This window comes from Marmota marmota, unplaced genomic scaffold (genome assembly GCF_001458135.2).
Source record: "Marmota marmota marmota unplaced genomic scaffold, marMar, whole genome shotgun sequence".
NCBI classification, from domain to species: Eukaryota; Metazoa; Chordata; class Mammalia; order Rodentia; family Sciuridae; genus Marmota; species Marmota marmota.
This window is the reverse complement of record NW_026000020.1, coordinates 425,963-449,931: the sequence shown is the minus strand read 5'-3', so window position 1 is coordinate 449,931 and position 23,969 is coordinate 425,963. Positions and strand designations below refer to the sequence as shown.

General features: G+C 44.7%; 1 protein-coding gene across 1 annotated transcript in view; it reads left to right on the top strand.

Annotated features, from left to right (window-relative positions):
- Positions 1-23,969, top strand: part of Sh3rf3 (SH3 domain containing ring finger 3) — a 338,666-nt gene that overhangs the window by 274,965 nt on the left and 39,732 nt on the right. The window contains exons 8-9 of the mRNA XM_048810400.1: positions 1,363-1,604; positions 17,203-17,522. Coding sequence (XP_048666357.1) covers positions 1,363-1,604; positions 17,203-17,522 — 562 coding nt within the window. The remainder of the gene's footprint in view (positions 1-1,362; positions 1,605-17,202; positions 17,523-23,969) is intronic.

Here is a 23,969-nt window from a genome sequence, read left to right as displayed (position 1 = left end):
CTTGAGACTCTGACATTTACAAGTGATTTGCAGCTTTGCAACTGTGGAGGAGATTCAGAGTTCATTCAAAAAGGTGGGGACCCCAGGGTGCATGAGACTCTGCACTAAGGAGATAAGAGCTGGAGGATGCCTTGCCATCCCGCTGCCAGAGCAGAGGGAGGGGTTTACCTTGCCACTAAAGATGTGTTTGCATTAGCCACCTTCACCCCTGTGACATGACCTTGCCAGTATGAAAGCCCAGGCTATTTTGTTTTTAAAGACTAAATGTGAAATAAGTGATTTATAAACTCATGGGTTGCACTGGCTGTCAGGGCTGCAAGGCAGAGGTGAGTTTCAAAGTAGCTCTGAGGCTGAGGAAGGATCACACTGCCCTGTGGCTCCTTTTCAGGTGACACCTTTTCTGGGAGGCTCTTCTCCTACAGCTGCTCTGCAGAAGCACTTCCTGAGTGCTGTGGGGGCTCTCCTCCAATGAAGCTCCCAGCCTGGTAATACCATGCCATGGGGAGATGAGCCAGGACCCAGGAGAGGTAGAGGGCTTGGCAGAACCTGTCTTCTTCCACTGTGGCTTCTGCTGTCTCAGAAGTGAGACAGAGACCCTGAAGGAACAGGAACACAAGTTTACCCAGCTTCTGGGCAAACTGAAGACTTTCTGGTTCCCATGAAACAAAATCCAGAGAACGTTTTAAGCCCCCAAATTCTGCGGTATCCCACACTCCCAGAGCCAGGGCACGGACAGAAAGTAAATACATTCAGAGAAAAAGGGTTAAAAGCCTTGTTTCCAAAGTTACCCTGCTCCTCTTATGTGAAGTGGTTTCAACTGGAAGCTGCCGGGTGAAAGGACATCTATTTTTGGTATGAAGCTGCAAGTTCCCTGACATCCTCAGAAGAAATCATGTTGCCTGTGCCCTTTCCCATCAGCCAGCAGAAACATGATGGTGCCATGCCCAGAGAAGCTGGCATCATGTCCTCACCACGTGCCAGATGTGTCAGAGCTTTGTGAGATGCGACTTAGTCATCCACTTTTTCTGGTTGTGTTTGGAGACACACAGCTGTTTGTTAGAATGAATCAAGACAGTCGCTCTGGTGCTAAATATGTGATTTGGATCATTCCTCTCTTCCTTAGGGTTCTTTTGCTATTTATTGAGTATTCACCTTGGGAGTTGGCTCCATGGAGGTGTTATAAAGGGTGCTCTTGTTAAAGCTGACCTCTGGGCATCCTTCAACTAAAGCAATGTCTTGCCATTGAATTAGGACTTTCCTGGAGCACTTCCCCTTCTTTTAGAACCTGTAAGTAAGGGCCACTGGCAAAGGCTTGATTTCATCTGAGCCTTCTCACTGACTTGATTCTGCTTGTTTCTTTAGGGTTCCTGGAGGAGGGGCTGGGCCACCCCGAAATAATGTGCTTGGAGGATCTCCATTGGCCAAAGGGATGACCACCACCATGCATCCTGGTGGTGGAAGTCTGAGCAGCCCAGCCACTGCCACCAGGCCGGCCCTGCCCCTCACCACACCGCAGCACCTGGCAGGCTCCCCACCGACAGGCAGCTGTCTGCGGCATGCAGCTCAGCCGGCTGCCAGCCAGGCCCGGGCCACCATCCCAACAGGTATGGACACAGACTCCCAGGCTCTCACCTTGCTGGGAAACTGACAGGAGAGCTTTCTGGAACACAAAGCATGAGACCACATTTTGGCCCAGGTCTCGGGTAAAGAACAGTGTGTGTGTGTGGGGCGGGGCGGGGGGGAGTTATTATTTCTCGTCACAATCTTGAAGTCTGCTGATCTCCAGGAAGTACACTTATCGTGTTACCCCATCCTGGCAGCTGAAATGGATCAAAGAATTTACAAATATTTACACATTTTTGCTATGGCAAGAGGACTGTAGGGACTAATAAGATCAACATGGGCGACGCCTCCCCAGCGAGGCAGTTATGGGTTGGTCACGGAGGTCCCCAGTTGCTAGACCCTTCAGGGTTCCTCAGCGTGGCAGCGGCTCACAGGACAGGGCTGGTGATAGGCACAGGTCATGGGGTCCCTTCTGGAATTTTTTGAGGCCGGAAGGAATGGTGGTCCTTGGCTCATCACCTTTACGGCAGCGTTGACAGTCAGTAGGCTGACAGAACTTTAGGAAAAACCAGTTTGGCCCCAGGACAGTATACAATGAAAAGAAATCATGGAGCGGCCCTGGAAGGCATCAAGAAGGCGAGCACATATTTCTTAGAAGCTTAGCATCGGGCTAGTAAGAACGATCAAAGCTTGACTTAAAGAACGCCTCCCGGGAGCCCACACCCCGTGACCTTCCAAAACCAGTGACACTGTCCTAAAGGTGAAAGTGACCCAGGACAGGGTGTGTAACCCAGAATTTCTCTTCTCACCCCATCTCTACCCTCTCAGAAGTGGAACTCAGAGGGCAAAAAAATGAAAGTTCTTTCTAGCAGTAAATTGCAGTACTTTGGAGACTAGTCAGCCAGGACCGAACCTATTCAGAGCACTCCAGAAGGCAGTGTCCTGAGTGAGAAGTCAAGGCAGAGCCTCACATAGCAGAGGTGACATTTTCTCCTGAGTCACAGCTGATGGGACAAGGGGGTGGGAGTATTCAAAGCTCATTGTCCTCTTGCCCGTTCCATTGGTCCTTCTGAAACTGAAGAAGGTAGCCTGCCTGCACACGCGCACGCTGATGCGATTCAGGCTTACATGGGAAAAGCAGCATTCTAGTCAGCCCTTGCAGGGCTGAATGTAACGTGGACTGCTTTGAGAGCTTTGCAGTTCAGTCCACTACAGTCAGTGTTCCTGCCAACTGACAGGATGTCCTCCCTGCTCTCAGTCTTTTGTATCAGGGAAGCAGGGAGCACCGGGGAGGGAGGGGATGTGTGGGGCCTTAGGGGAAGGAAATGGTAGAGAAGGCTCCTCAGAAGAAGACTTTCCTTACCCACAGTGTGGCTCCCAGTGGTTTCAGGTACCCACCGTCAACAAAAAAGGGCAAAGGCATTTCAATCAGGATTTTTTGACAGAGGGTGAGAGACCACATTCACAAAACTATTTTATAATAGTATATTATTATGACTGTTCTATTATCATTTACTGTTGTTTGAAACTATGCCAAATTTGTAAATTAAACTTTATCATAAATAGGTATGAACAGGAAGAAAAGGTTTCTAGATGGTTTGGTACTATCTGTGGTTCGAGGCATCCAGTGGAGATCTTGGGACAGACCCTCACTGAAACAGAGGCCTAGCTGAAGGCCTCAGCTTGGCCAGCAGACAGGCAGACCTATGCTCAAGTGCCAGGGTTGCTGTTATTGCTGCGATCTCAGTTTCCCCCTTCTGTGAAATAGGTGTATAAGCAGCCTTCACCTCCCAGGAGGTTTGTGTGAGGGCTACCTAGCATGGCACCTAGTATGTACTCAGCCCATGGTGGCTATTTTTATTCCGTTAGAGAATAATAATATTCAATGTATGAGAAGTTTAAAAAGTAAGTAGGAATTGTTACCAAAGATTCTCAAGGGTTGCAATTTCCCTTAAAGGCAGTGAGGACCCTCTGAGGGATTTTAAGCCAGGGGGATAAGACTATCACAGACCTCCAGGGCACAGGGGAGAGAAGAACATGGGGCAGTCTGGCCTGAGTCAGGAGCCAGCTGGAGAGAGCGAGAGGTGGCAAGGAGCCTGACCAGGCAAGGGGCACAGGGTGATGAATCATCCCAGAGACAGAGTGACTACGACCATGTGTGGAGGTGCTCAAGGTGATCTGAGGACCCAAGCCCAGTCCATGTAGTAATAGCATATTCTGGCCTGGAAGATACCAGAAGGGAATTGGTTTATGGTGAAAGATGATGGACCAGGTTTAGCCATGTGGTTTCAAGAAATGTAGTGGGTTGCCTTGGGCTCCTGGCTGATTTGAGACCACCTCCCTCCCTATGGGCTCAGCCACCATGGTAGAAGGCAACCCTGCACCTCCAGCTTACCCTGAAGAGACACATCACTCTCCTCTGGGAGTTGATGCTTCTGCAGGTGTTTACATTCAGAAGAATAGACATGGGGTGCCATGTGGATCTCTTCTGGGGGTAAAGAAAAACCACCTAATTTTTCAGGAGCAGCCAGGGTGGACTTTCGGTGCCTGGTGTCCAGCATCTTCAGTGAGTGATAGAGTTTAGGTGCCTGGTGCTCAGCATCATCTACGGATGCAGGGTGGAATTCTGATAGATTTTTGGTGGCTGGTGTCCAACCTCATACTGGGTGGTGTCCAGCAGAGGTGGAGTTGGCACCAAGGAAGTCTCACAGGTGGTCTGAGTACCGCACTGGCTGTAGAGCCTCCATGACCAACTCTATCAAGCCAGAGATCCTACAGTGCCCACTAGTCTTTTCTATATATCTTTTTTAAAAAACTTTATCAACTCAAAATATGACCTGTATTTTTGCAACCCTAGACTGTGGAGCCCTGGGAAAGAAGTACTTGTCTCTGTACCTCAAGTTCTCTGTAGCAGATAATATTGTCTGGTCCCAGACCCCTCACCTCCAGCCCCTGACCCCTTATCTGATTAGTCACATGTATGCCATGGTTTAAATTGATCTGCTAGTGTTCCTTGGTACCCTCCTCCAGTTTGGGGGACAGCTATTGTGATAGTCAGCAATTAAATCACCTTCAGCAAAACTTCCAGACTGCTCAGAGCATGCCAAAATGCTGGCCTCTATGGCTCCTGGAGCACTGGGCAAGACCAGGGACAGCGAATGGCCCAGGCCGGGTTCCTTCTGATTATCAACATCACGTCCAGTCATCCCCCAGCATGCCATACCAATGAGTCTCTCTAAGCAGAGCTGCTCCTCCCGGTGAGTGAGCACCCTGGCACAGCAGCCTTGGATTATCTGCCCCCAAAATAGCCAGCATAATGGCCTTTCTATGCCAAGCCTTGCTTAGAAACTTTCCCAATTCAAAAAGATAATGGAGCCCTGCCAGTCATTTCTCCCTCTATGCAATAACAAGCAGTACCAAAAGAAATTGGCACGGCTCAGGGCAGCACAACACTGTGTCGTGTCTCCGTCGTCCATCACCATAGTAACCACGATGGTGTGACAAGCATTCTCTTGCATCGGTTTAATTTTACATACAGACAGAGTGAGGCTTAAGATGCCTAAACTGCTCCCCTTGTGCATCCCAGCCTCACGCCTGTCCCCGTGCCGTCGCTGTCACGGCCAGGTAAGAGAGTGGCTCCTGCCGAGGCATATCAGTAAATTAAATGCCGCTGAATTCCCACAGCATTTTCCACTTCATTCTGCATTTAGAGAGCGAGAAAACACGGTTGACAGTACAAGTAATGGATTGTTCGCTGCAGTAATTGCCCATTTCAGCAGACCCCAGCCTTGGCAGTCGGGAGGCGTTTCAACAATGTTCTCATCTCCAGCCAAAGGCAGGCGGTTTGACAAAGGCTTAATTGCATCGGCCATAGCATCCAATATGATTTGTTCTGCTTGATTAATGTCAGTCCCCTTCTCAAGGGCAGCACACCCCCTGCAAAGTGCCCCTGTTGCTTAGATGCTCACGTCAGTAGGGGCAAGTGCTCCTGCAGCCACTTAGTTATCCCCCAAAACAGCACCCCAAAGAAGAGCTAGATTCACAGTGCTCTGAGAGAGTCTGGGGTTACAGAGAAAACCAGACAGACCCAATTAGGAAAAAAAAGACAAGGAAACAAATTCCTAAAATAGAATTTGATAAGTGCTGTGGTGGAGGCACAGGCAGGGTATGAAGAAAGCATGGAGGAGAAAGAGTTCACTGAGATGGGGGAGGAAAGTGGCCAAGAGGATGGGAAGAGGTGTACAAAAGGTTTTCAAGAGGAGATGATAACGCCTGGAATCCCAAAGGGTGACTGGGCAAAGTAGGGAGGGTATCAGAGGCAGAGGAGCCAGCCAAGGCAAAGACGTGGCAGTGAGAAAGACTATAGTCCCTACCGTTGATTTAGTTTGATGTGGAAGAAGTAGTCCAGTATGCTGGTGACCATTTTTCTGCAGAGATCGGCTTTACTTTTAATCTAGAAGATGGATAGTACACAGCATGCAGCAGTGGGTGGGGTGGGGTGAGAGAAGCATCCAGGCGGAGTGAAGGTATATGTGCAGCCCAGAGGCCAGCAGAGGCCAGGTGCATTCAGAAACAGAAGTAAGGTCTGCTTGGCAGAACAGAGAAAGGCTCGTAATGAGGCTTTTGAAAAGGTATGTAGGGCCAGATTATGATGGTTCTTTTAGACCATGTCAAGGAATCTAGATTCTATCCTCGGGGCAGTGGGACACATTAAAGGGCTTTAAATAATAGATATAGTCAGGTTTCTGTCTTTGAAAGATCAAGCTAGACTCCTGCTCATGGCCAAGCAGAAATAATGAGGGCAAAATTTACCCTCCCACCTGAAACAGCTAAGAAGCAGACAGATATATAAGAGTTTTGAAGACAGTAGACGTTAGACAACCAAAGACAGTGATCCCCAAGGAAATTACAGGCTGTGGCACAGGTAGAGCCCAGCCCAGAAGGCCATAACAAAGATGGTGGAGTTGGCAGGACAGAGGATCAGAGAGGAGAGAGCTGCTGAGAGAGAGAGAGAGAGAGAGAGAGAGAGAGAGAGAGAGTTCTGTATTCAGTTGAGAACTAATCAGCATATGCATGAGAGCAAAATACCCAAAGCCAGAAAAAGAAGGAAAGAAAGGCTTAGCACTAACTGCACCCAGAATACACACAGGCTGGAAATAGCGCCTGTTCCCATCAGCCAGACTGGGGAAGGGGGGACCTATCAGTTCACAAGGCATTAAGTAGTCTGCACAGAAGGACATGGCCTCAGGAGTGGGCAACGTTAGCCCTGGACTGAGTTCTGTTCCAGTCCCACCCATCTAAAAGTCAAACTCAGAATGCTCACAGTGTTTCCAATTAGTTTAACTGCACCCCAGAACAAAGCTCAAGAATATTTATAGAGATATTAAAAAAATCTCCAGCTCTTAACAACATAAAAATCACAATGTCTGATATCCAACAAAAAAATTACCAGGCTTTCAAAGGAGCAAGAAGATATGACTCACAATGAAGAGATCAATTAATTGCTCGGACGGAACTCACCCAAAACTAACATAAACGTTAAAATTAGTTTAAAGACATTAAAAGTTATTTTAATTGCATTCCCTGTATTCACAAACTTAAATAGAGATGGAAAATATTGAAAAGAACTAAATCAGACTTTTAGAAACAAAATATACAGTATGTAAGATCAAGAATATACAGGAGGGAGTTAATGGCAACTTAGACATTGCTAAAGAAAAAGCGCTACTGAACTTGAAGATGTAGCAATAGAAACTAGGAGAAATGAAACCGAGGTAAAAGAATTTATTTTTAAATGAACAGAGTTAACAATGGGCTACTCGAAGGAGCCTAATGTATGTTTATTGGATACCCCAAAGTGGGAGAAAGAGGTGGGACAGGAAAATAATTTGAAGAAATAATGAACAAAATTGTTTTAAATTTTATGAAAATTATCAACTCACTGCTCAAAGATTGTTGGTGAGCCCCATGCACAAGAAACATGGGGGAAAACAACACCAGGGAAAATCATAATCAAATGGTTCAAGATCTGGTGTTAAAGAAAAATCTTAAGCCAGAGAAAGAATAGGTTATAAAAAGTAGGGGGAACGACAGGAATGATGGTAGATTTCCTGTCAAGAATATTCTGAGAAAACAGTGGGATAACCAAAAGAAGGACTGAGAGAAATCTGTCAACCTAGAATTCTGTACCCAGGAAAAAGATGATCCTTCAAAGGAAAAGTATCATTCAGACCTAGCAAAGCTCAAATATTTCATCTTCAATAGATCCACACTATGAGAAATGCAAACCAAAGTTCTTCAGAAACTTGATAGTAGGTGGAAATATACGAAGGAATGGAGAGCACCAGAAATGACAGCTACATAAACAAATAGATAAGATTTTTTAAATTATTATTTAAATATCTTTAAAATATAAAATTAAAATAAGTAAAAATTTAAACAATGCAGTTTGGAATTTAAAATTTTACATGTAAAAATAAAATGTATAATAACAAAAGCACACAGATTAGGAGGACAGAAATGGAAGTACTATATACTAGTATAAGGTTCCCTTATTATATGTGGGGAGTTACGGAATCACTGGTAAGTAGACTCTAATAAACTAAAGATATAAGCCACCACTAAATATGAAAACAAAGAGTTATAGGAAATAAGCCACTAGCGGAGACAAAAATCAAATAATAAAATATGCGACAAATCTGGAAGAAATGATACAAAAAGGGAAGGGGAACAAAGAATACATGGGTCAAAGAGAAAACATGTAGTCGGATGACAGGTTGGAACCTAATCATAAATTATCACAGTGTAGATGGTCTAAATAACCCCAAGCTGAACTGGGCTTAGGTTTTCAGCTATTAAAAGCAAGCAAGCAAAAAATAATAATAATAAACAAAAATTATGCGCTATGAATAAGAAACATACTTTAATATGTTCAATCTAAAGACACATGTCGATTAAAGAAAAAGGATGGAAGGTTATACACATTTCTGTTATTCACAGTAGCTATGTTTTATAGTTACCATGGACACTGAAGGGAGTGAACACTGCACTACTGCTCCGAGGTAGAATTGCACGTGTGTGTACACACCTCTCACACAGATCACAATCTCATCCTAGTTGAGTCTCTTTTCTTTATTTTAAAAAAGCGAAAGCTGAGATTCTGCTGTGTTAAATGACCAGCCTGAGGCAGCTCCACTAATAGATGCGAGAGCTGGGATTCAAATGCTGCTCAACTGGCCTTGGAGACAGAGCTCTTTACATTGTCCTTCTCTGCACTGTCCCCTCCCTGCCCATCCTCCTGTCATATCAGGGAGCTGAAACTAAGAGGCAGAGAGTTACCTTGTCCAGCCTCACTTGGGAGGATGCATGTCAGGCAACTCAAATTTTTTCCCACTCTGCACCTGTCTGAAAATGACCGTGAAAGCTCTATTGACATTGACTTGGGAGGGATAGATCGATGATAGCTATTAGGAGAATTTGCAAATATGAAATCTGTCAATAATGAGGTGTACCCTGTTGATATTAATCAAAAAGAAAGATAGAGTGGCTATATTAATAACATACAGGGTAGAATTTATAACAGAATATTATTAGGGATTAAAACCAATTTCATAATCATAAAGAGTCAGTTCATTAAAAGGACATAACAATTCTAAATATTTATGCACAGAATAGCAGAGCTTCAAATATACATAAGCAGTCAGAGATAAAGCTGAAAGGAGAAATAGAAATCCACAATCATAGTCAAGAGATTTCAGTACCTCTCTCAATAGCTAATAGAACAAGTATGCAGAAAATTGGTGAAAATTATAACATTAGAACAATATCTATAGCCAACTGGACTTAAATGATATTTAGGGAACATTCCACCCAACAACATCAAATTACACATTCTTTTCAAGCGCACATAGAATGTTTACCAAGACAGACCATATTCTGGGCCATAATATTTAAATTTCAATATGCATTAAAGAATTCAAATCACACAAAATGGATTCCCTAAACACAGTGGAATTGAACAAAAACAATATCAGAAATTATTACAGATATTAATCTATTTTTTAAAAATACTTTTTAGTTGATGGACCTTTTTTTAAAATTTATTTGTATGTGGTGCTGAGAATTGAACTCAGTGCCTCACACATAGAATCTGAACTGATGCCACTCTATTTAAGCATGCTACCACTGAGCCACAACCCCAGCCCCACAGATATTAATCTAAATAGCATACTTCAAGATAACCCATGGATCAAAAAAGAAATCAGAAAAAGATGTTGGAGTATTTTGAGCTGACTGAAATGGAAACACATCATATCAAAATTTGTAGAATGTCACTAAAGCAATCCTCCAGAGGAAATTTATAGCACTAAACACCTACAATAGAAAATGAAGAAAGATGTCAAATCAATGGCCTCAGCTATTACTTGAAGAAACTAGAATAAAAAGAGCAAAGGGAGTAGAAAAAGATCAGTACAGGAGTCAATAAAATAGAAAGACAATAGAGAAAATCAATGAAACCAAAATGTGGTTCTTTGAGAAGATCAGTAATAAAATTGATAAACCTCTAGCTAGATGGAAAAATCAAAAAGGGGAAAATACACAAGTTATCAATATCAGGAAGTGGCATCAGTTCAGATTCTATGGGATAACAAGAGATTATTTCCAAATCTTTATATTCAATAAACTAGATGAGCATATTCAAATATTCATTGAAAGACATAAACTATGAGACTTAAGAAGAACTAAATAACCCAAATAATCCTATATCTAATAAATAAATTTACTTAGTAGTTAAAAGTCTTTCATAAAGAAAACTCTCCAGGTATCTTAATTAACTAACTATATAAGATAATTAAGGAAGAAATTATAGGAATTTTATGGAAACTCTTCCAGAAAATTGAAAAGCAGGGAGAATATTTCTGTCTTTTTCTGTAAAGCCAACATTACCCAAATGCCAAAACCAGACAAAGACATTATAAGAAAATAAAACCACCGACCACTATCCCTCATAAACATAGACATAAAAATTCTAAACAGAATTTTAGGAAATCAAATATACATCGATAAATAAGAAAAATGATGAATCAAGTAAGGTTTATTTCAGGAATGTGAGATTGGATTAGCATTTATCAGTCAATGTAATTCACCTTATTAACAAACTAAAAAATAAAAATAATATGATTTTTTTCAATAGTACAGGAAGATATTTAACAAAAAACATTTGTTTAAAAAATTGTATCTTTACTGAACATGTACAGATATTTTTTGACATCATTCCTCTAAACAATAGAGTATAACATAGCATCTTCAGTTACATAGCATTTTCATTGTATTAGGTACCATAAGTAAACTAATTGTAAGTATATGGTAGGATGTGTGCAGGCTCTTTGTAAATACTATATCATTTTTCTAAGGAACTTGAGCATTTGCAATCTTGATATCCATGTGGGGTGCTGAAACCAATCCCCCATGAATACCAAGGAATTGCTATACTATTAATGAATAATTAGAAGACAACATTTAAAAAACCTATACCAAATTTAATAGCATCAAAAAATAGAAATTACTTAGGGATAAATCTGACCAAAGATAAAGAAGAAAGCTACAAAACATTGCTAAGAGAAATGAAAGAAGATCTAAAGAAGTAGGAAGATATATTTTGTGGATGAGAAGACTTAATGTTGTTTATGTTTATTCTCTAAAACTTGACCCATAGATTCAATGGAGTACTAATCAAGTTCCCACCCAGTTAGTGGTATTGGAAAGTCATACAAAGGAATCTATCTGGAACACAGATCAGAGATGAAAAATTATGCACATGAAGGAAGGATTGAGGAGTGTCAGACTACTTCTTGCAGGACTTCCAAAAATAGAAAATAATTTGTGCAGATAGGAGAGAGAGAAGGTTCAAAGAAAAAATTAGAGAAATCTCCAAAATTGAGGAGGGGTTCAAATCCTCACACACAAAGTATAAACTGAAAGGAGGGTTGAGGGTCAGTTGTGAGTCATGTTGACCTGAAGTCATGGTAGCTATGGCCAGTATTCCATTTCATCCCTGAAAATGAAAAAAGGGCAAAGTTAATGGCAAAGTAGGTTATTTATTCATTCAACTAATATTTACTGGAAGTCAAGCACAGTCCCAAGGACTAGGGACAGAACAGGGAATTGAGTGAGGGACAATGGGATCCAGGGGACCTTAGTTACTGAAGCATACATCCTTAGGGTTTAAAAATCGGAGGAAAAGGGAAAACAGGCTATAGAATAGCATTTTCTCCAATAACCTTTACCTATAGGTTTGACTCTTCAAAGATAGCATAGGCTGCTTTGACATCACTAACTAGTAAGATCACCAGTGCAATAGTAGTCTAGGTGGGCCCAAGGCTGGGGGTGGGGGGGCACAGAGCAGGTGAAATCAAAAGTAAATCCCTCCAACCATCAGTGGATTCCAGAATCATTCTTTCTTCCAACCAGTGTTATGAGCATGCCTATCTTGCTCATGAAGAGTACTACTCCAATGGTGCACTTCTGTGAGATCTGTGATAATGTTTTATCTGGGATTCCCTTTTCTTAAATAATCACTTATTCATTCAAAAACTGAATTGAGCACCTACTGTATGTCAGGCATCATTCCAGGGGTGTGGAATGCATTATATCCATGAATTAAACAATTGTTGTCCCCATCCTCATAGACCTAACATCGTAGTGGGGAGAGACAGGCAGTGCACAATCAGCATATTATAAGTAAATTATATAGATTGTTAAGAGGAGCTAAGCATCTTGGAAGAGAAGAAAAACTAGAACAAGAGAGATGGAGGTTGCAGAGGGGAAGTTCATACCCATGCAGTTGGCTGTTTGGGATTGTCTCTTTAGAAGAGGGGACCTGAGCTGAACTGAAACACTGGAGTGGGCCCCCACCTTGCAGATCTCTGGGGGCAAGAGTGGTGTGTGGAACAGGGACAGCAGTACAAGACTCTGAGTTGAGCCTATAGTGAGGAGTGGCCAGGAGACCAGAGAGGCTGAGGGGAGAGTATTAGGAGATGGGGGTTGGAGGGATGACCTAGAGGCAGGCTGAGAACTTTCTGGAACACTCTCATACTTGGGTCAGGTTTAGCAAGAGGATGGGGACAGTCTTGCAGAAGCTAGTCTAAAGTAGAGAACTGTGCAGAGCCCTTGGGCAGGAGACCCTCGAGCGGCCCTGGAGACTGATCTCATGAGCCCACAGGGCAATTGTGCTTCCCTGACGGGCATTATTTGTGTTCCAGGACTGCGAGGTGGGGTGAAGGAGAGTGCACGGCTGGGCAGAAGCAAATCAATCTCTCAAGGCTGCCTTCCAAGTCAAGGGTGACTAAGTGACCCCAGTGGCTTCATAGATTCTCCAAATTGTCTGACCCCCTCTTCCTCTTAGATGAGGGTCATGTTGCATGAGGCACAAACACTATGGGTTTCCACCCATCTGAAACCTCACATAACTAATAATAAATAAAAAAACCATAAAATCAACCTTTTTCTATTTCACCCTGTAGAAACAGAGGAGGGCTGTCTCTAGCCCCAGAGAATCTGCCATCACATGGTTAGATCTCGTGAGCTCTTCCCACAGGGTGCGCTGAAGAAGGTCCCGGCTCGAAGATGGAGGGTCCTATGTGGTGTGGAGTGGCTTCACATCCGCTGGAGGCTAAAGAATTTACAAGTGTATTCAGCATTCAAGGCATATTTGGGGGCTGAGAATATTTGTATTGTGTGTATTTTTCCATCTTCTAAAGCCAGGAATGCCACAAATGTTGGTGGTAACCAACAACCACAGCGTGACATATAATTTTTCTCTGGCAAAAAAATGCAAAATCCACTGGATCAGAGTTGCCTGGTACAAGCTGGAGGGCTTGGCATAAGGCGATGTCTCTGCTGGGACAGCCCAAGTCACAGTTCACTATTCCCCTGGTAACTGTCATTCTCTTCCCATATTCTCATCTGTATCTAATAGACAATTTTTCAATTAAATGAAGCACAAATCATAGCAGGATTAATGTGAATATGTGGCTGTGTTTAGGTGGACCCTTAACTTTGCAAATGGAAGACTTTTGCAAATGTTATTCTCATCTTTAAGGTGCATTCTCAGTTGCCAGACTCCAAGTCATAAATCCAGAAATTCTTATGCAGGCAGATGGCGGCATGGATAGCTTTGCCTTAAGTCTGCACTAGGAGGGAATATCTCCCGCTTTCCTCTTGTGATCGTCAGGAGCAAAGCTCTCTCTCACTCTAGGCTCCTGCTCAGCAAGTCCAGTGCCCAGCCTGGAAACCAAGGACTGGGCTGGCCAGTTCTGGGGTCAGGACTTACTGGTCAGGCTGTGGACTGTGGCCAGCTTAGGCGCAGCAGTGTTTAATGATCCACGGGGAAGCTTCTCCAAGATGCTTCCACAGGCACCAGAGTTTTTGTTGCTGTCGTTTTGAAAAGATTGGATTTTTGTATTAATTTTTATTAGTTTTTAGTTATACATAACAGTACATTCTATTTTGATATATTTAGGCAAGCACAGACTATATCTTATTCTAATTAGGGTCGCAGTCTTGTGGATGCACACGATGGTGAGATTCACTGTGATCTATTCATATATGTGTTAAGTCAGATTCATTCCACGGTCCTTCCTATTCCCATCACCTCTCCCTTCCCTCCATTCCCCTTAGTCTGATCCAGTGAACGTCTACTCTTTCCCTCCAATCCCTATTAGTATCCACATATCAGAGAAAACATTTGACCCTTCAGTTTTTTGCGATTGGCCTTCATTATAGTCTTCAGATCCATCCATTTACCAGCAAATGTGGCTGAGTAATATTCCATGGTGTATATATTTCACATTTTCTTTATCCATTCATCTGTTGAAGGGATTTAGGTCTGTTCCATAGCTCAGCTGCTATAAACATTGATGCGGCTGCTTATAGTAGCTGATTTTAAATACTTTGGATATATATCAAGCAGTGGGATAACTGGTTCAAAGTTCCATTCCAGGTTTTTTGAGAAGTCTTCATACTGCTTTCCACAGTGGTTGCACCAGCAATGTGTGAGTGTGTACCCCTTTTCCCCACATACTCACCAACATTTATTGTTACTTGCATTCTTTTTTTTTTTTTTGAAGTATATTAAAATTTTTATTAGGTTTTCACTCTTTATAGTTATTTATACTTGTGCAGTTCTTTGCAGTTTGCAAATATATTCACATACATCTAATCTTACTAGTTCTTTATTTCTAGTCTGTGAGGTGCTTCTCACCTTAATCCCTTAAAACATCTTTATGGGGCATAGTCATCTCCATATGACAGATGAAAAAATGACAGAAAAGAGAGGTGAAGTGACTTGCCCAAGTTCCCAGAGCTTTTAAGCCATGGCTCAAAATTCAAATCCAGAGACCCTGCTGTGAGATCAGTCTGTGTCATTTCCACTGTGATGCTGCCAAACTCTTCATAATGACTTTCAGTTTCAGCATTTGTTTTTCCTTATTTCAATCCACTCAAGAACCAAAACTTCTCAGATTTTTGTCCTTCTTTGGTAACTTTTCTGAATAGCCTGTCTCAATCTTTTGAGAATTATCCTAAGCGGAAACATGGGCGCCAAAAATCTATTAAGTAGTTATAGTTTTAAGTAAGTATCTTAGGAATTGGGCAGCACAGATCACCCAGTTCAAGTTAATTGTAGAGGAAGCGGTGGCTCCGAGAGAAGGGCTGTGAGTCACTTTTGACAGATTCCAAGAAGGTCAGCACCGTATTTATTGTACACCAGGTCTTTGTGTGTACCGCCAGTCAGGCTGAACTTGGCTTCATGATCTGGAGTCCTAGGTTGTGGAAATGACAGGCAGGACTAAACTGGGCAGCGTTTTGAGGCTTTCTGATCCCATTTCTGGCCTCTTGTCCTTGACATGACCTCAGTAAAGGACAAAGACTCACAACCCCATAGCAGGTTTGGGTTGGCCCGCCGCAGGTTGGGTAAACATGGATCCTTCTGGGCACCTTCTTCTCTAGCTCTCTGCCATCACTTCTTGTTCAGGTCTGCCAGGTCTACCCTTTTCTGGTTCCTTAGGTGACAGGGACACATTCTGCTGGTGTCTGGGTTTTGAGCATCTCCTTTTACCTTTCTTTTGCAGTTTTCCGTGGTTCCTATTCTACCTCTGCTCCTCATCCATTCCTGACCTGCCTGTTTTATTTCTGAGAAGTTTTTGTTTGGCTGAAGTTATGTACACCAGCCACAAATTAATGCTGGCTTTACCCTTCTCCAAAGCTCCTTCTAAAGCTGCTTCATCCACCACCCTAACATGGCAGTTGGGTCTAGCCTCTACGACAGCCCCATCTTTCTCTGGGCTCTGCCTGCCTTACATCCATTACTTGTGTTCTTGATAGTTGCCTTTCTGATTGGTGTGAGATGAAATCTCAGTGTAGTTTTAGCTTGCATTTCTCTAATTGCTAGAGATGGTGAACATTTTTCATATATTTGTTGATCATTTGCATTTCTTCTCCTGAGAAGCGCTATTCAGTTCTTTGCCCATTTATTGATGGGGTTATTGGGGGTTTCTTTGTTAAGCTTTTTGAGTTCTTTGTGTATCTTGGAAATTAACATTTTATTGGAGGTGTGGGTGGCAAAGATTTTCTCCCATTCTGTAGGCTGTCTCTTCACGTTCTTGATTGTTTCCTTTGCTGTGGAAAAGCATTTTAGTTTGATGCCGTCCCATTTATTGATTCTTGATTTCACTTCTTGTGCTTTGGGAGTCTTTAAGGAAGACTTCAAAGAAGTCAGTTCCCGAGCTGACATGTTGAAGTGTTGGGCCTACGTTGTCTTCTAGCAGGTGCAGGATTTCTGGTCTAATAGTTTTATGATCATTTTAACCAGAATGTTTTCCAGACTCTTCAGAGGACGTGGATCTGCCTCAGTTGGAATGTGATTTGTTCCCCAATGGTTCACATGTTGGAAGCTTGATCCTCGGTTGAAGTGGTAGATCCTTTAAGAGGTGGGGCCTCATGGGACTTCTTTAGGTCCTAGGGAGCGTATGTACCCTTGACGGAATCAGGCAATTCTCATGGCTCCTGAGTGAGTTCTGAGAAAGTGTTACAGAAAGAGCAAGCCCAGCATCTCCCTTCAATCTAGTCTCCTGTCTTGCCATGAGACCTCTCCCTCCTGTACTCACTCTTATTATTGTGATGTCACTCACCACTGTGATGTCATCTGTTATGAGGTGCTCACCAGAGCCAAGATGATGTGGTAGGCTCCATGCCCTTGAACCCTTAAAGCTAAATAAGCCCAACCTCAGGTGTTTTGCTATAGTGATGGAAAACAGACTGATACAAAGCACTTCATAGAAAACTGGGAACGTGCCCTTGTGCACAGGAACCTTGGAAAAGTGATATTGACTCTCCCAAGGGAAAGACTGTTTTCAGCAATAGCAGAACCCGCTGATCAATTCAGGCTTTAGGAAAATAGAAATGCATTTTTAGAGTTGCTCAGCCTCAGTTTCTCCTTCTGTGAGGGAGAGATTTGTGCTGGTGGACAGGTCTGGGAGGATCTCAGAGCATTTGGAGGTCCAGCCTGGGGGTGGATTGCAATTGCACAGCAGGCTGCACACTGACCTTTCAATCCACCGTCTCTCCAACCTCCTGCTCCAGCTGCCCACCCCTCAGCCCAGGCCCAGGACCGACCTACTGCCACCGTGTCACCCCTGCGCACTCAGAGCTCTCCATCCCGCCTGCCCGCCACCAGCCTCAGGCCCCGCACGGTGGTGTCCCCACAGCACAGCCAGCAGCCCCCGATGCAGATGTGCCCTCGGCCGGCCATCCCCCTCACGTCAGCAGCATCAGCCATCACACCTCCCAACGTTAGCGCCGCCAACCTCAACGGGGAGGCAGGAGGAGGGCCCATCTGTGGCCTGTCCACGTCCAGCCCTACCAACACAGGATGCAAGCCAGATGACAAGAAAAATGAAAAGGTAAGTGGTCCTTCCTGAGCCAGCCCTGGGCCTGGTCCAGCTGGTTATTGGAACCCTTTGCCCCGGATGCCAGCGGCACCTTGGACAATTGAGGCTTGAGTGTGTGCCCAGGTTCTTGCCCATCGATGCACCCCCGACATGTGACAGAGGGAGTCCAAACCAGGAGAGCAGCTGGCTGGAGTGGAATCTGGCATTCTGGCAGGGCCAACACAAACTATCTACAGTTTCACACAAATCAGAAAATGATGTCTCCCTACTCACTGTCATTTGTTCCTTAGTTTCTTCTGTTGAAAATAAGTTTAATGTACCCATCTCCTTAGAACAAAATACTTATTTTCATGCACTGGGATAATATAGTAATAAGTATATAAATCCGCATGTATGCAGTGTGAACAGCCCCCCCCCCCCCCGCTTTCATTCTTGTGTAGTCCACAACCTGTTCGACCATATGGGACAGGCCTAAAGGAGAAGGAGAAATAAGAAAGTCAAGATGATGGCAACCTGATATTTGACGTGGACAGAATTTTCAGCTATTTTTTTTTTTTTTTAGCTACAAAGAAAGCTGAGTTGAGTTCATAAAATCAGAATGCATTGGACCCTGTGGCCAGCCAGCTAGACCCTGGACTGGCCAGGATTAGAATCCACATTTCTAAATCCGTGCTGTTCAGCAGAAACATAATACAAGTTACAAATAAAATTAAAAATTGTCTAGTAGCCGTGCTTTTGAAAAGTAAAATTAATCTAAAATAAAATTAAAAGGTGAAATCCATCTGGTAGCATATTCTATAAAACAGAGTTCTCAAAATATTTTTGTTCCAACATATAATCTACATTTAAAAAAAAACTATTGATGAGCTATTTTACTCTTTTTTTTCCACATTAAGTTTTGAAAGCCTGTGTGAAACCCAGTAAGCTGTTCTGCAGTGCTCAGGGCCCACCTGCTGCTATGGCTGTACTGGACAGCAGGTCCAGCTCTCGGCAGGGAACCACTCTGTTTATTCTTGATGTGTGAACAACTGTTCCTTCTCTCTTGATTATCCCACATTCTCTTAAAGCCTTTCCATGTAAAATCAGTCTTTGAATGAGGGCGTGTTGGCATGTTTGCATATGCACCCAGGATATCAGATGGTGTGTGAGAAGTGAGGACAGCACCCACCTCTCTCTCAGGGACATTAGAACTCAGCATGGACTCTCTGACCCATGTTCCTGGAGGCAGACCTCAGCAGGAACCTGGGTGAGCTGTGGAGATGGACCACCCCACACTCCAAAGGGCCTCAGCATCTCCCATCTCATCTGGCCCAGAACTGTGGTCACTCCCATGCTGAGTGGTTTGGAAGAGGCCTCATTATGACCAACCGAGGCTACGCTCTTGGCTGGTAAAGCTCATACCTACTTGAGACTAACAGGCACCCAACAAGAAGTGACATGATTGCTCTGTGTTTTGTGCCCATATCTGTTTGAAAATCAGTTCCCTTCCTCCTTACAGCCCTTGTGTTGAGGTGCAGCTGGGTGTCACTGGGAGGTAAGGTGGCGGGTGCAGTCCTGCCCTTTCACTGGACAGCTTCCCAAAGAGGCGATCTTCTGGCCTTCTGAGCTGCTGAGAAAAAAAACCAGGGAACAGGGGCCAGTCTTAGAAAGTAAACATTTCTGCTTCTTGGCCTCAGGATTCCCTCTAGTTCAGGAAGCAGGTCGGCCTGGCTTCAACATGGCTGCTACCCAGTGGGTTTCTGTGGCACAGGGTCGGGCTTGTAGAAATCTACACAGAGGGTGACATGTTCACCGCAGTTGCCCTCCCGAGTGCACAGCTAGTGAAAGCCAACCAGGACCACTGCCAACATGCCTGGGGACGCTTGGCAGGTATTCTGCTTTCACTCTACCTTCTGCCAGCCGTCCTCCTCCTTCAGCAGGGAGCAGCTGAGTCCAGGAGATACCCAAAGTGTCCCTCGAAATGAGGCTCCTGGGTAACCCCGCATGTGATGGCGCACCCTCTTCCTCCGGTAGTCCCTAAGCCATCTCTGGCAACAGAAATGCCCAGGCCACTACTCAGGTCGACATGGGGAGCGGGCCATGGCGTGCCCCAGGTAGGAGGTCGTCTGGGCTGTGTGAGGCTAGCTGAGCAGCAGCTCAGAGGCTCAGCAGCCCCAGGAGAGAAGTGAAGGGTTCTCCCCCAAAGATGTGCACTTTTCCTTTCTCACCTCTCAGACAAGCAGAAATAACACTGGTCAACAAGGTCACCTGCTAATGTTTGTCCCGTCTGTATTTCCTGGTGAATTGTTTCTATTTTACAGCAAGGCACAAAGCATCCACAGTTGCCATTGGTAGCAAAAAGCTGTGACCGTGGTGGTTTAAATTCTATTCATTAATCAGGAGCAAATGAACCAGTGGTGCAGGCACAGGTTCTGAGCCGGGTTCTGAGCCAGGCATGACTTGAAGCAGCCCCCTGTCCTCCCATGACTACATCTGGACAGACTTTGGGCACATACTGGTCAGTTTCACATCTTTGTTGGTGGTTCATTTTAGACATGCAGGTACCAAATTATGATGAAAGGACTTTCAAAATGTATTTGGAGGTGTTCTCTAGACTGTTTCTCTCTCTCTCTCTCTCTCTCTCTCTCTCTCTCTCTCTCTCTCTTATTACTAGGCTATTTCTCTTGAAAAATTTTCTTTAGGAAAAGACAGTGAGCTCCCAGCTCTGCTGTTCACTGAGACCAGACCTCAGTGCCAGTGTGGAATTCCATAACACCAAGCCCTGCTGGAATTCCATCCAGGTGCTTCTAAGCATGTGAATGAGAGAAACCTACGATTGATGGGGCCCTTGGATAAGAGAGGAAACTGGGTAGTCTTCTAGGAGCATGGCGGGCTTATTCTCTGGCATCCCTGGGTGTGCAGAGCAAGAGACCCCAGACCCAGCTGTATGTTGTGTGGTGTTCTGTGCTGTGGTAGAGTTTCTTGGAGGTTGGTCCTGGGAGGCTAACATTCTGCTGTTTTACACCTGGGGACTGGCCTTTCAGCCCTGCTTGAGCCTATGTGTTATGGAGTCCTTCAAGACAATGCAAGTGCTGTCAGGGTGGCAATTCTTTCTATAGTCTTAGTCCAGGTCTAGAGCTCTCCTTTGGGACCTGGACATCTACCATCATGTGCAGGAGCCTCTCCATGCTGTTGTACCAAATGCCTACCTACCTGCTCACATTGCTCCCTGATGGGCTACACTGTGACTGGGCCACCAGCATTTCCTTTCTAGAGAGCTTCTTGCTTCCCCAGAAGTACACAGGTCACCAGGGGCCCTACCATCCACTGAAGACCAAGCCTGCAACACCTCCTTGAGCAACTGTGCCATGGTGGAGAGTGGATTAAGAATGGGGTTAGGATGGAGACAGTTCTGATAACTGATGATATGTTTAGCGTTCTCGACAGCACTTGGGACCCTTCCAAAATCCAGGTTCATTTGGGTTGACCAGGAGTCTGTTCTGTTTGGAGATGTGTCTGCTCAGGGTGGTCCTGGGTGACCTCAGAGGGACATTTCTGAAGCTGTCAATCTGGACCGGACCCCTGGAGTCACTGTTGAGTGTAGGGTTCCTCAGGGCTGTCTGAATTCCTTTGTAGTCCCCAGATTGGAGAGGTTGGAGGCACTCTAGGGCATGGGGAAGATCCCAGAGTGTGGAGACCTGGATGTGGGCGTCATGGTCTTCAAAAGTTGCAGCAGGTAGGCATCATTGGTGGTCTCCCCATCAAGGGTCTTGGTGCCTTTAAAGAAGGGTCTGGATAAAACTTTTGGAATAATTATATGGTATCCACAAAACATAGAGTGGAAACCTTTTTAAGAGGCTATATAGGATACAAGTTACTCTTTTACTCTTAAAAATTAAATTTCATGCTCAAAACAACCATCAAATACCACCTTTTGGGTCCATTAGTGATAGTTTTCTGGTTTTGAGTCCCCACCGACACATCAGCACCAGATGGACTGATCATCCCTCAGGGGATGTCCAGGGGAAAGTCACCCGAAGAGAAGGGTGCCTGTGCCCCCCTATGGGGCCACAGTCAGGGTCCCTGACCTCCCATTAGAGGCCCTTCACACTCATTGGTCCCTCACACACTCATCTGTTTACTGCAGGGAACATACACAAGCCAGGCAGAGCACAGGGCACTGGGGCTTACAGTGATAGAAGGCACAGCCCTGGCCCGGAGGAAGGCAGAGCCCAGTCCAGGTAACTGTTCAGGTAACTGGTAAACAGCCAACTGCAGGAAAGTGCTGCAGGCCTAAGAACAGGGGACAAAGGGTCAGCAAGAAGATGCATGGTCAACAGGGTACAGGCAAGTCTTCCCAGGGGACAAGTGGGAGACCCTCCCTGCTAAGGGACAGCCTGACCAGAGGCCAGAGGATGTAGCCTAAGGTGAGGGGTCCATGGGCAGGTGGCAGGAGCAAAGCACCTCCTGAAGGTCCTGGTTACCTGCCACTGCTCAGCCCTGTGTTCTGTCTGGGGTTGGGCAGGAGGATGGGATTCAGGCCCGATCAGAGGACATGGGTCAGGTGCCTGGCCTTCTCTGATCTGAGCCCCTGGCTGTTTTTAGTCTTCCTCTTACAGCAGCTGTGCCCCATTCTGAGACAGCTCTCCTGCTAAGCACCTAAAGTTTATTTAACTGTCTCCTTGGTGTCAGTGTTCCCCCGAGGTGATCTCTACAGCAGCCCTCTTCAAACCATCTAGCCAGGCTCAGTGAGACACACCTGTAATCCCAGAGACTCAGGAGGCTGAGGCAAGAAGATTGAAAGTTCAAAGCCTGTCTCAGCAACTTAGGGAGGCCCTAAACAACTTAGTGAGACCCTGACTCAAAATAAAAAATAAAATAGACTGGGGAAGTGGCTTAGTAATTAGGTGCTCCTGGATTTAATCCATGGAACAAAAAAAAAAAAAAGAAAAGAAAGAAAGAAAAAGCCCCGTCTAGTAGATTTAGCCCAATGCTTTCGATTTCTTTTGGATAGGACAGATAGAGTGCAATAGGCTAGAATGGATCGGCACACATACCACACACAGGAGGTGCCAGTGTACTTGGGAGAGATCATCACCGATGCTATCATGTGTGCTGAACCCTGATATAAAACTGATTTCAAAAAAAATCACAAAACCATTGGTCCATACCCTTTAAAGAGTGCCTTGTTCAGAGCCCAGCATCTGGTGATCTTTGTGGGCTAAGGAGAGCTGGAAAATCTGCTGGCCATAAGTTTGCTTCTATGATTTATGGGGATTTTTTTTTTACTTTATGGGCCAGAAGAAAGTTAACTTTCTGCTTATTGATAAAATAGTTCCAGTTTCACAGAATAATAGAATATTAGAACTGGAAAGAGCCTCTAAGGATCTTTTTATTTAACATCCAATTTTCCATGATGCTCTTGAGACTCAGAGTTGTTGAAAGATCTGCCAGGTGCCATAGAGCATTGGCAGCAGAGCGAGCACAAGAACTCTGGTCTCTTCACTCTTCTGTTTTGGCCATCTCGGCTTCAGTGTGCTGACTTGGTGGCCTCGCAGTCCATATGAGGCCATGGCCCCAGGTGGGTCTGGCTTGTCTGGGAGTCCCACAAGGAGCCATACAGGGTAGTAGCTGGCAGGAAGCTATGAGGCTGGCCGGCCCTGGAGATGGGGAATGAACCAGAGGTGTCAGCCTTCAGTTCCACGTCAGACTCAACTTCAGTGAAGCCCTTGACCAAGTCCACGTGGATGACATGGCCTGTATAACTAAGACCGTGGGAAACAAGTTTGATCTCAGCAGTGTGACCATAGCAACAGCAGTGGGGCCCTGCAAGTGGCATGGAAGGTGTGGGAAAAGAGTCTGCAGATGAACTTGTTGACATATGCATGTATATATGAAATATGTCTCCTGTGTATTGGTGATACGTGACATAGTTTTTTTCTAAAAGGCACATATCCCATAGGATTTTGATCGTATTTTTAAGAAAAGCCCAGGCATGTCTAATCTGAAGAAGCCTTGAGGATGACGGTTTTTGGAACAACCAGCAGCTTTTATTGTAGTGAAGAATCACTAGCTTATAGATTTTTTTTTTCTCAATTTGGGGCTTCCTGCAATAAGCAGGCCTTCACCTGTAGGATCCCACCTTCACTCTTTCCCCAGTGCAGCCTGGGAAGGGGGCTGCTGCCCCTGACTTCTCAGCAACTGCCAAGATGTTTCTAGACTTCTTTGAAGCCACATCTGTGCTCCTGCCTTCTCTCTGGTGGGGTGAACGTAGCCCATCCAGGGCAGGGGGTGCCCTGCTGGGAATGTTGACTCAGTTCTGTGTCTGAGCTCCAGAAGTGAATTTTACCTCTGGCAGAATCCTCACTCTGATCTTGGGGGAGGACTTGTCCTTGGCTGGCTTGTGGGTCAGGCCCAAACATATGGAGACCCTGCGGTTGTCACCTGTTGCCTTGGCCACAGCAGGATGATACCTGAGAC